At 53.2% G+C, this 11436-nt stretch overlaps 1 protein-coding gene across 2 annotated transcripts; it reads right to left on the bottom strand.

The window, feature by feature from the left end:
* Positions 1-216: 216 nt before the first annotated feature.
* Positions 217-10644, bottom strand: CUNH21orf33 (chromosome unknown C21orf33 homolog). 2 transcript variants are annotated; one of them, XM_008056906.1, is made up of 7 exons: positions 10483-10644; positions 10205-10257; positions 8546-8659; positions 7431-7550; positions 4768-4860; positions 2751-2907; positions 217-1206 (listed from the first exon to the last, which is right to left on the bottom strand). In XM_008056906.1, the coding sequence occupies exons 1-7, from the start codon at positions 10642-10644 to the stop codon at positions 1078-1080; spliced, it is 828 nt and encodes a 275-aa protein (XP_008055097.1). In that variant the 3' UTR covers positions 217-1077. The 2 variants fall into 2 exon arrangements, with proteins under 2 accessions (XP_008055097.1, XP_008055098.1); XM_008056907.1 differs by lacking the exon at positions 4768-4860.
* Between the last annotated feature and the right edge of the window lie 792 nt (positions 10645-11436).

Below are 11436 nucleotides of genomic sequence, written 5' to 3'. Positions count from 1 at the left end.
AACTGGAGCCCCTGAACAGCCAGTGGCACCGACCAGTCATTTCCCTCACAAACCAGTCCCCAGCATTGCAACAGCCACTGCCTTGGAGGGTGGCGACTGCTGTTCAGGGCCAGACAGACCAGAAGGGGAAAGAGTATTATACAGTGGGTGAAGTGTGCCTGGACACCCGACTTCCACTTGAAATGCTTTGTCCCTCAAACAAAGACCACGCAAAGGTGAAGACCAGCGCAGGATAGCATCCTTTATTTCCCTTTTACACATCATCTGTGGGATTCTGCTATGTAAAACCCACGCCTGTCAACTCATTCCACAACTACTGAGGCTAAGTGTCTGTGATTCCCTTTCCTGGATGAAGAGATCCGAGACTGACACTCCTCATGACCAGATTCAGAAAGCCTGAAACAAGAGTTGATGAAGTTTCCACTCGTAAGTACTTGTTTTCTGGGGCTACAGGATCACCTACTTTAGAAATCCCCTTGGTTTGACTAGCACAAATTCACATCAGAGAATCAGTTTTTCCGATAAACATGGTATTTCTGGTTTCCTGATTAGCAGTTACAAACTTAAATTTTTTTTTCTTCCAAGACCTAAGTAACTTGAAACTCCAAACCTAAGACTAAAGAACAATTCTCTTCCTGAAAAAGCTGGCTCTAATTTGTTTTCTGGACACACACAGTGGGGGAGTCACACTGCTTGTTAGAGGCAGAGAACACATCTGCAAGTGTGTGCATTTTATGGAAACCCCTAAGTAAATGCCTGAGTGTACACCTTTCCACATGTGCACACATCCATGTGGACAAACTCAAATGGTAAGCATGTGCACACATAAAATGTGTGGATGAGGGATTCAAGCTGCCTCTGACTCCCTCTATGTAGAAGGAAGTTCATCCAAGCTCAAATGAAATGTTCCAACCACCCCCTAGCTAGTGGTGTTGCCTCCTTAGGTAGAAGGCACCTGCCGGTTTAAGCAGAAAAATAAACCCCTGCCACATTCTCAGCTGGACGGAGAGTGGCCACCAATCATGTGGCAGGGAGGGGAAGCTGAGTTCAGGCACTGAACTGGTCGTCCTGTGTGCATCACTTTCTGGTGAGTTCCAGCACCTTCTTCACCATGGCCCCAATCCCGTCATGGATGTGGTGGAGTGCTGTCTCACACATGAAGGCTGGCGTTGTGACCACCTTGTTTTTCTGGTCCACGTGAGCTTCGTGCACGTAAGTTATGGAAAAAAAATCACACAGTGAGACCCAGGGAGACTTTTAGGCATCATCAGCCCTTTCCACTGTCCAGGACAACCCCAGTCACACATTCTAACTCCATCTCAGTGTAATTTGGAATGGGGAGAATCTCCTCCTGGTACAACCCATGCTGACAGGACCTTTTCCATACTCTGTGCTGTTCATTAATTTTTGATTCACATGCACTTTAGAAGGAGGAAGAAGCTTGAACCCCAGGAGTAGTGCACTGCCTTCAGGATATATCTTTTCGTCAGTAGTGAACATCTCCCTCTCCCCCACCACCCCTGAGATGGAGGCACATATTCACCATCTAGGACACACTCCTGGGAACCCTCACAACCACGATGAAGGCAGCAGCAGCCTCCCCATTTTCCACGTCAAGAATGAAACTTGAGTGGGCCTTGTGCCACAGGGAACAGGGCAGCAGAGAGGCAGCTGCAACAGGGTGACCAGCCACAGACCCCAGCTCTTCCCCAACGCCATACAGGCATGGGTCAGCAACACAACTGGCCTGACCTTGTGCTGCTGTTTCCACAGCAGCTAGAAGCCCCAGCCAGCCCTGCCCCAACTGCTGAGCTCCTGTCCTAAGAGACTGACCAGCAAGATGACTGCAGGGAGGGAGATGGACATAGATGTGTGAAGCTGCTCGTGAGCAGAACAAGGCCCTATCAAGACAAAGCTGCCTTGAAAGCAGATGCAGCCTTCAGAACAGACAACCAACGGGTGACAGTAGTTTTCACTGTTCATTCTAGTACCTTCCAATGCCCTGGACGTTTTGTTCTCTGAATTGGCCCACATAGACATTCTCAAGTATGTAGGCAGACAGGAATCAGGGCCTCCCCCAAGACTCCCTAAGCTCCTCAGCCACAGTTCTATTAGCATTCTTGGTCAGTTCTTCAGAGCTCAGGGATCCACTGTGACAGGAGAACAGAGGCAGTGGGGCTGGCTGGAGTCACATGTCTATATGAACTGGTCTGAGAAACTTCCACCAAAATAAAGCCAGGAAGCCCTCTGCTTGGCACACCTGCCCTTTCTCCCTTTAACACGCCTGTCCTTCCCTCCCCTCCCCCAGCAAGCAGTTCCCCTGGCCTCCCTTGCTGGCAGTCATCCTTGGGTCCCATACCCTTCCTGCAGGGCACCTACCCTCCTAGTGCAGGCCCTGACCATGGCTGCCCCGACAAATGTCAGGGGCTGCTCCAAGCCCAGAATGTGCCCAGTGAACACTCAGAGTGGACTAGTCAGGCTTGGAAGCTGGATCACTTGCTGGCCATGTGCCACAAAGCCACGCCTCTGCATGTCCACATCTCACTGAGCACCAGCTAGGCCATGACAGCACCTGTACTTCTTCAGGAACGTGGTGTGGTCCCTACCCATGGGATGCCCTGTAGCAAGGCCAGCAAGTGTAGCTTCTGGTAAAGCCCATCTGCAAGGCTGCCTGAACAAGGAGTGTCCCCAACACCTTCTCAGACACACGTGCAGACGGCACGGTGCAACCTGGCTGCCAGAAAGGATATGGCCACCCCCTTCACACAGTGCTTGGCGCCCAGAGCCTTGATGGCCTCTGCGGTCCCAGCGTAAGGCCACTTGCCGCCTTCCTCTTGCTCGTGGCCCACGGTGACCTCGACGCCTCGGAGCACCTTGGCTGCAAGGACGGGTGCAATGCAGCACAAGCTGAAAGGGGAAGAAAACACATCAGCGCAGAGGCCAGGTGGAGCACCAGGTTGGTTGAGGACAGAAATTCACCAAGAGCAGACGGCCCAGCTGCTGGGGGCCCCTGCTGGCCCCAAGAGTCAGGTCTCAGGAGCTCATCAGAAACCCGGGGCAAGAGCTGATGCTTCAACACTTTGACACGCTGCCCTGCATGCAGCTGCCGGAAGATCTGGAGCAGACTGCAGACACTGTAGCAACTCCTGCTGCAGCACAACCCTTGCCCTGAACTCTTGCACTGAAGGGCCACAGCAGTGAGTTGGCAAAGACATCTATAACTGCTTGTTGGCCATGAGGGCCTCTAACACCAGGCTAAAGAGCGGGTGAGATTGCTTGTGCTGCCCTGGAAAGGGCACACTTTTATGGAAGAGAAAGCTGCAGGAGGGAAGCTGGGCTGAGGTTTCCTTAAGGACAATGACAGGCTGATGGCATGGGAGAAGCAGCATTGTCACCTCTGGGAACCCACACGCAGGAGACTAGGGACAACACAGGCTTGTGACTCTCACCCCACTCAGCCCAGTCTGTCTCCGCAGCAGGTATGCTCAGCAGCACAGTGGTGCACCTGCTTGGTTTGCTATCTTCTCGTGATTTTGAGAAAGTCACAAAATGGCAATCTGTCTTCCCTCATGACATGCACTATGAGGCTTCTCTGATAAGGACAGGGTTCCCAGGGTGACAGTGGGCAGCACCTTTACTCCAGCCATGATGCAGCCTCTGCAGGAACCTCCTTGAGGAACTCAGACCCTGCACTGGCTTCTGAGCAGGTCCAGGTCTGGGAGGATGCAGACATACTTTCTAAGGGCCCCAGGCTATGTGTTAAGGTGACTCCCTGGAAGGTGACAAGTGGGTCCTTAAGTGGATGACTGCAGCATTTGCAAAAGCCAGTGATCATTGGTGGCACTATGTTTTTCAGCCTCTGTGCCAGTCAAACAAAGGATTCTATTATAACCTTGTTCTTGTTGGAGTTGCAGGACTGGGGTGAGCAGCTGCAGGGGTGTGCACCTTAGTAGATGCTCCTCCACACACTTGCAGGTGCCCTGCCTCTCAGATTCCTCCAACCTGTGACAGACTCCAGTGCCCAGCCACTGCCAGGTGCTTCAGTGCATAGACCTGACAGTGCTGCATTGAAGGATGACCAGGGAGCAAATACTGGGATGCTCATAGATCCAGAAGTGTGGAAAAAAACCACGTGACAATACGGAACTTGAACCACCGAATCACCATCACACATGAGAGCCTATCTCCTGGGTGCAGACTGGGAATGCACACATGCATCTACCAGGACTGTGACCACATGTAAGCAGAGGTCGTGTCAAAAAATGAATATGGGCATGCAAACAAGAGCGGGCCCCACACACACACCTAGCCTCAGGTTTCAGTCTTCATCTGCATGGGGGCATAGGAAGTTGATTACATGTGGCTCCTGCTGTCAGAGTCAGTGCACACACCACAATGACAGGCAGTAAGTACCTGGGGCAAGTGGCTGAGGGGCTGCCCTGACCAGGAGGAAGGCACTGGTAAAGGTGGAGGTTAGGAAAAAACTGCCTGAGTACACTTCTGAAAACAGGAAAGTCTCCACCAGGGGAGTGGAGCGTCTCCTCTCTATCCTTTTACATCACCAGAAGGAGTTCCTGCGCCTACGTGACCACAGGATTTCTGGAGCTGAAAGGCACCGGTGACACTGCAAAAAATTCCCTCAGTTAAAACAATAAAGTGAGCCAAGAGTTTCCAAGATCACATAGTGCCTGCCACCGGCTCCTTGGCAGAGTGCAGAGGCTGCAGTGCCCGTCCCCCTGCGATCCCCAGGCCTCTGGCAACACATACCCAATGGGCTTCCCGGCCTGGTGGAACTCTGTCAACACACGTGCGATGTCTCTGTTCACTTGGCAATCCTTCCCGTCCACGGCAAATGTGCTTCTACCGGGAGAGAAATGCCCCTCAGACAACTGTCACACTGGCATGTTTCCTGGGGGCTCCCATCCAACTCTCACTCAGGTGGGCTCCACCAACTTTCAAGCAGCCATAACAAGCAATGCGTGTGTATGCACACACATGTGCTGGGCTTTGCATGTAATTATAAGCTTAATTTTGTTCTGTTTTTAAACAGAAAGCAGCACGGACAGCAGGAGCACTAAGAGGTAGGAGGGATAGGGGGACGCCAGGCTCGAGCCAAGCCTTGGCAGGGCTAGGGCCATACGGTGGACTTTTAGAGTCTGCTTGCTGAAGGGGTTGCAAGAAACCTAGGAAGCAGGACAAGGAGAGTTTCAGAAAAAGAAATGCCACTGGCCTGAAACACGGGTGCTCACTTAACTGACAATGCAATGCCAGTCCATAGCAGTCTCTTACACCCAAGTGAGGACGGGGAGGAGCTGCAGGGTGGGGCTGGGCGGCTCCCACAGTGGTCATGATTATGCCAAGACCACTACCCCAGGGCTCTACCCTACCCTGCTTACATATTCCAGGTTCTGTTCCAGCATTTTACTGCAGCTTTGCTTGCAGAGAACTGGAAAGCTCTCGGGATGACAAAGTTTACTGTGCTGACGTAATGTCCCAGAGAGGCACATGCCCCACAACTCACCAAATCGTGCACTTAAGTACATGCCTCAGTCATACTTCAAAAAGCCAGTAAAAAGAAACAAGATGTCTGAACTCTCCCAAGCAACCATCAGTGGGATCAGTTGAACGAGTCAGTCCATCCTGTGGACTCTAAGCCACCATCAGTAGCCCCTCCAGTAGCGAAACAGAGATTACAAAGCCTAGAACCATATGTTTAAGGAGCTACTGTCGGGGTCCACTGTTAATGTGCTCACATACATGGAATCTCTCTGGAAACACACAAACCTGGGAGCAGTGGCCAGGGAGGGGCTTGGGGTCAGCAACAGGACTGAACTGGACTTTCTCCTATATTTCTGTCTCCAGTGCATTACCCTACAGCCATGTGCATGCACTAACCCTTACTGGCAACAACAGCCTTCTCAAAGGAACCACTGGCTAGCAGACACATGGGCTTTCAGGAGCCTGGCCTATCGTGGGCCTTTATTCTGGAAAGGTCAGTAAACGCTGCAGCAGTGCCCAGGAAGATGGCAGCTTCACCCAGAGGAGCATGCGCTCTGACACACACTGCTCTCAAGGCCCGGCCAAGACAGACTCACCAACACCAAGAACCTCACTCAACATGCCTCACATCTGCGCTCCTCAGTTAGAAAAAAATGTGGATTGTCACCAGAAGGCACAACCCCTGACAATTCCTCCAACTGTGCAGGGACCCATCAAGGAAGGCTTTAGGGGTTGGAGGGAGGTAGGGCAGTGTGTAAATTTGGCTCATCTTTTCAGGAAAGAAATGCTGGACTGTTGGGCCAAAATCCAGCAGACAGAGACGGCTCTGCTCACCTCCAGCCAAGAGTCTTGTGGAGATAGAGATGACACAGGGATTGCTGGATGAAGGTCAAAGGTTGCTGCTGACAGGGGGCCACACTAGGTCAGGGGCTCTGGCAGCACTGATAAAGCTCTCTGGCTTTCGGAAGAGGGAGTGGAAGTGAGACCTGGGCAGGGAGTCTGGTGGAAGACACAGGTGTGGGCACTGAAAAGAGCTGGAAAAACAGCATCAAAACTGGAGGATGGAGGTATCCTGCCGTCTGCAGGCAAAGTAGGGCCTCAAGGTTCTGAGGTTAAAAGGGACCATGACCAGCTGTACTTCAGAGAACAAAACTGCCTTTGTCCCCCCACTCTGGGGCAGGACGCACAGAGCAGGTGAGGGGCTGGCCAGGCCCTGGCTTGTCCATGAGACGAGTTGTTGACCAGGGTCTGATGTGCTGGGGCTGTCACCTGTACTGCAGCACATGAGCCAACTGGTGTGTGGGGACAGCCTTGAGGCAAATGCTCCTAGACCCTACAGAGCTCTATCACAGCTATTGCTGGATCAGCCCCGTGTCTACCCCCAGGCAGAGCCACGCTGAGGCCGGTGCCAAGAAGATGCCATGAATGCACAAAGAGAAGAGAGAATGGAAACACAGAGACCATCAGGAGGATCCGAAACCTGAGAACCATCACTGTGTGGTAACTGCAAAGTTCCCTTAGCTCACGGTTCAGTTACAATGGAAACAACCAACAGCAAAGCAAGAAAGGCTCCCTTCCTTCTTCAGGACTACACCCAGCTATCTAACAAGCCAGGCAATATTCTGTGCTGCAAGGTTCAATGTGATGAGACTCACCAGCATGGAGGTAAGATAAAGAGGGAGCTCAAACCCTCTCTGACAGCAGGTGGGTACCAGGGATGCTCAGAGAAGGGAAAGTAGAGAAAGAAGTATATCTTGTTAACAATGCCACCCAAGCGCTACCCTAGCTGCAGCTCTCTCAGCAGACAGCAGGCACATGCAGTATGTAAACCCTAAGACCCCAACAGCTGTACCTATCACCTAATGCTGCCTACTCCCCAGCTACCACGCCCTGTGGGAAGCAGCACCAGACCCTGAAGCTGGGATACGCACAGGTTTTTGGCTGCTCCAAAGCCTCCAGGAAAGATGGCGGCATCATGGTTGGCAGCATGAAGCTTGGCCAGGTCTGTGATCTTGCCACGGGCAATCCTTGCTGACTCAGCCAAAACATTCCTGGAAAAGAGCACATGCTCCGTGACAAAGTTCAATGTGCAGGACTGTAGCACAGGGTGAGGATGACTAGCCTGTAGCGGACACAACACACATGGTCCTCAGTCAGAGGGAGTGCTCACATACAGGGAGGCAACACTGCCAGGCCAGCATGTAAGGTCACTACCTGGAACAGGTAACATGGTGCCAGCAATCCCAAATCTAAGCTGGGGTCCTTTAGATCAGCACTTCAGAACCTACATTGCATACTCTGAACCTTCTGCACCAGCTAGGGTCCATATGGAAATGAAAGTCTCTCCAAGTGTCTAAAGCAGACCCAACTTAGTATGTCCCGACAGGATGGTAGGGTGCAGAAGTAAAGAAGCCACTACTCAGGAGGGAAGCAATCCAAGGGTCAACCACAGGAGGAAGCTACTAGGACCCTAGGCTTGGGGGACAGAAGGAGCAGGTGCAGGTTTCAGGAGCCAGGGGTCCCAACTGGGGAGAGCCACAGTCCCCAGAAGACAGAGCTGTGGCTTCTTCTCCAATGTCTGACCCCCGTCTCTCACTGTCTGAAGTCAGCTGGAAGGGGCCTGGGAAACAGCCTGCAAGGGGCTGTCTTCTTGCAGTCACAGCAAGACAGGCAAAGGGAGAAACAGACCACAGGGCACACAGGGTCAGGACTGCACAAGCCCCAGGAACGGAAACACTGCTGAGAGCGAGCTGAAAGGTCGGTGAGTAAGGTGGGTGACCAAGCTGGGAAGCACCACTTCTGGTCAAAACAAGATATGAGTGGTTTTACACAGTGGGAGCAGCACCATCAACATTTTCATGATTCCTGCAACTAGTAAAAGGCAAGAAACATGCTGAGCGATGGCAGTACTACTTCCAAGATAGCTTGAGGATGAAACATTTGCATGCGAGATTCGGGCTAGCGGTTCAAATCAAGCCAGCAACGAAAGGCTGCACCAAAGAAGGTGGACAAGAAGTTCTCAGCAGGTTTCAAGCCGTCCCCACACCTGGTTTCACTTTCAGAAGGCTGCCCCTTGGTGTGATCAATCACATGCATCTGAGGGATGTCAGGAGCAAAGATCTGGACCTCAGCCCCACCACGACTCAGATGTACCAGTATCCTGTGCAGGAGAAAACCATGAGACGTTTCAGAATGTACTCTATTCAGAGATGTGTGCCAATGCGTTTTTAAAAACAGGATTTTAACTCAATGCCAGGAGTAAATCCCTAATATATACTAATATCCTACTTGCTTTCAAAAAGTTGTGGTTGGCTGTCTAACATGCCAAGTACCCCTGATTCCAATTCAGTCACCTGATGGGTTATGGTAGACTCTCAGAAGTAGGCTATTAGAGATAATCCTGTCCCAAAGGCTCCCTCTGTGAGCTGGGGGAGAGTCACCCTCTGTGAGCCAGGTGACTTGGATGAGGCTGTGGGCTTCTGGGCTGCTGCTGAATGCTCCACTTGCACCCAAGGCCTGCCTGATCTCCTAGAGGCTGCTTGCTGCAGTCTCCCAGAGGGAGCAGCAGCAACCTGGGCAAAGGCTCAAAGGGTGTGAGGGGCCTTTCAGTTACTACTTAGTAAGTTCAACTACTCCTCTCCCCCAACTTCCTATCACAGGTGTGGAGGAGAGACACGGAGATCCCAAAACAACACTATAGACCAAGAAGGACAATCCCCCTCCGTAAAGGCAACAGAGGCTAGGGTCAACTGCTGACATGACAAGGGTTCACTCTGTGATAGACACAATTTCAAATGCCAACTCACTAAACCCAGCCAGATGCGGATGCCCTTATTGCCCATTACACAGAGGAGGAAACTGAGGCACGCAGGGCAGTGACTTTCCTGAGGCTGTGGTTAGATCTGGCCCTGAGACTTGGGTTTCACTACCCATAAGTAACCCACCCTGGCACCCCAGACACAAGGCCTTGCCAGGCTGCCTGGGAGGTCTCAAGCTAATCCCTGGCTATTTCCTGCCTCATTGGCTCCTTCTCCCCCATGCACAAATCGTGAAAACTTAGCCTGGCCCTTTGCTGTCAAGCTCCATCAAGCGAAGGTTCATTCTGCCTAGTGCCAACTCCAGACAGGGTGGGTGTGGTGACCCTCTCAGTGACCCGACATACCTTAACCACCACCTAACCGTCCTCCTTCTCATTAATTCTGAGTCACATGGGAAACACAGTGACCTGCAAGTGCCTACTGGTTCTGCTCATGGCCATTTTTAATAAAATAAAAAACCAGAACACCAACTACTCAGCAAACAGCTCACCGGTTACATAAATGATAAACTATAACCTAGAACACAACACAACCTTTAAATTAAAATCCTGTTGTTGAGAACCAAATGGATGGAAATCAGTTTCTATGCATCCAAAATATTTGCAGGATGCGGGTGTGATCCCAATGTCTGCAGAATGCATGTATACAGAAAAACACCAATGTGAACTGTTGGATGGTTACCACAGGGTGACAGTATAGTAAATGATACTTAGATTTTCTTACTTCAGTGTCTCTGTGTTTTGTCAGTTGTTTTTGTCTTTCTTAGTCAGACATAGAGTATTTAAAATATACGCTTTCTTTAAACGGTTCCATAAAAAGCAAACTACACCAGGGGCGAGACCTTCCCGGCGCGGGCAGTCCAGGAGCAGCTGTCCCTGGGGACTTACGCGGAGGCCTCGTGGATCTCAGTACCGTCGTAGACTCCACATCCAGATAGCACCTGTGAGAGGAGCGTGAGCTAGCTGACCTGGGGGAGGAGCCGACCTCGGGCGGCGGGAGCTGACCTGAGGGGAAGGGAACCACCTGGGGCCGCAGGAACTGACCTGGAGAGGAATGGTCGATTTCGGAAGGGGGGTGGGAAGGAGAAGGGATGGCCTCAAGCAGGGGTGTGGGGAGGGCCGACCTCAGGTGGGGGAAGCTGACCCGCCCCCCGCCGTCCACTCACCACCGCGACCTTAGCCCCAGGTCGCGGCGCCGAGCCGTGAAGGGCCGAGCGCGAGGGGGGCATCTGACCGTCGGGAGACAGCAGCCGCAGACGGCCGGGGAGGGGTGCGAACGCGGACGCCGCTGCCAGCCTCGACGCCACCAGGATCCTGACGGCCGCCATGACGCTGGGGACGGCGGGGTAGGACGGTCACGGCCACGACGAGCCTGAGCACCTAACAGTCTGCTAGCCGCCAGTGGGTAGGACCGCGCTTGCGCAGACCCGCCCTGTAAACTCCAGGTCTCGCCCCGCCTCCCCGGGCCTCAAGCGCGCCCGCGGGCGAGACCGCGCCTGCGCAGAGCCGCTGTGTGCAGCTCCAGGGCCCACTCCGGCCTTTTCTCCAGTCTTCCAGCGCGCCGGTTGGTAGGGCCGCGCCTGCGCAGTCGCCAAGTGGCGTTCCGGGCCTCGCTCCCAACTTCCCGGGCACAATCCTATTCGGTTCCGCCAGCCACTCCGTACCTGAACGGTTGGACCTGCATCCGTCCCCAGATCCCAGGCAGAGCGGACCTAGTAACTCCCGCAGCCTTCCACCCCTAGAGGGAGGCACGCTCGGCCCCTTCTATGGGTGCCGCCCCCTTCCGGCCGCCGGCATCTCCTCCACTCGGTGGAGGGGGTTAGGGGTTGGGGTAATGGTGACCCGGGCCGGGGACTGCTGCAGGGCAGCCTCCCCGACGCCTCCAATCGCTGCTCTAAAAGATGGTGGCTCAGCCTACAGCCGCGCTTTGGGAGGCTGAGGTGAGTGGATTGCTTGAGCTCGCAGGTTCGAGACCCGCCTGGGCAACTTGGCGAGACCTCGTCTCTACAATAAAATTAAAAAATCACCCGGGCATGGTAGCGCGTGCCAGTAATTCTGATTACTCGGAAGGCTGGGGCGGAAGGATCGCCAGAGCCCAGCAGGTCGAGGCTGCAGTGGCC

This window comes from Carlito syrichta, unplaced genomic scaffold (genome assembly GCF_000164805.1).
Source record: "Carlito syrichta isolate Samal-C Ts95f unplaced genomic scaffold, Tarsius_syrichta-2.0.1 Scaffold302575, whole genome shotgun sequence".
NCBI lineage: Eukaryota > Metazoa > Chordata > Mammalia > Primates > Tarsiidae > Carlito > Carlito syrichta.
This window is presented reverse-complemented; position numbering and strand designations above follow the sequence as displayed.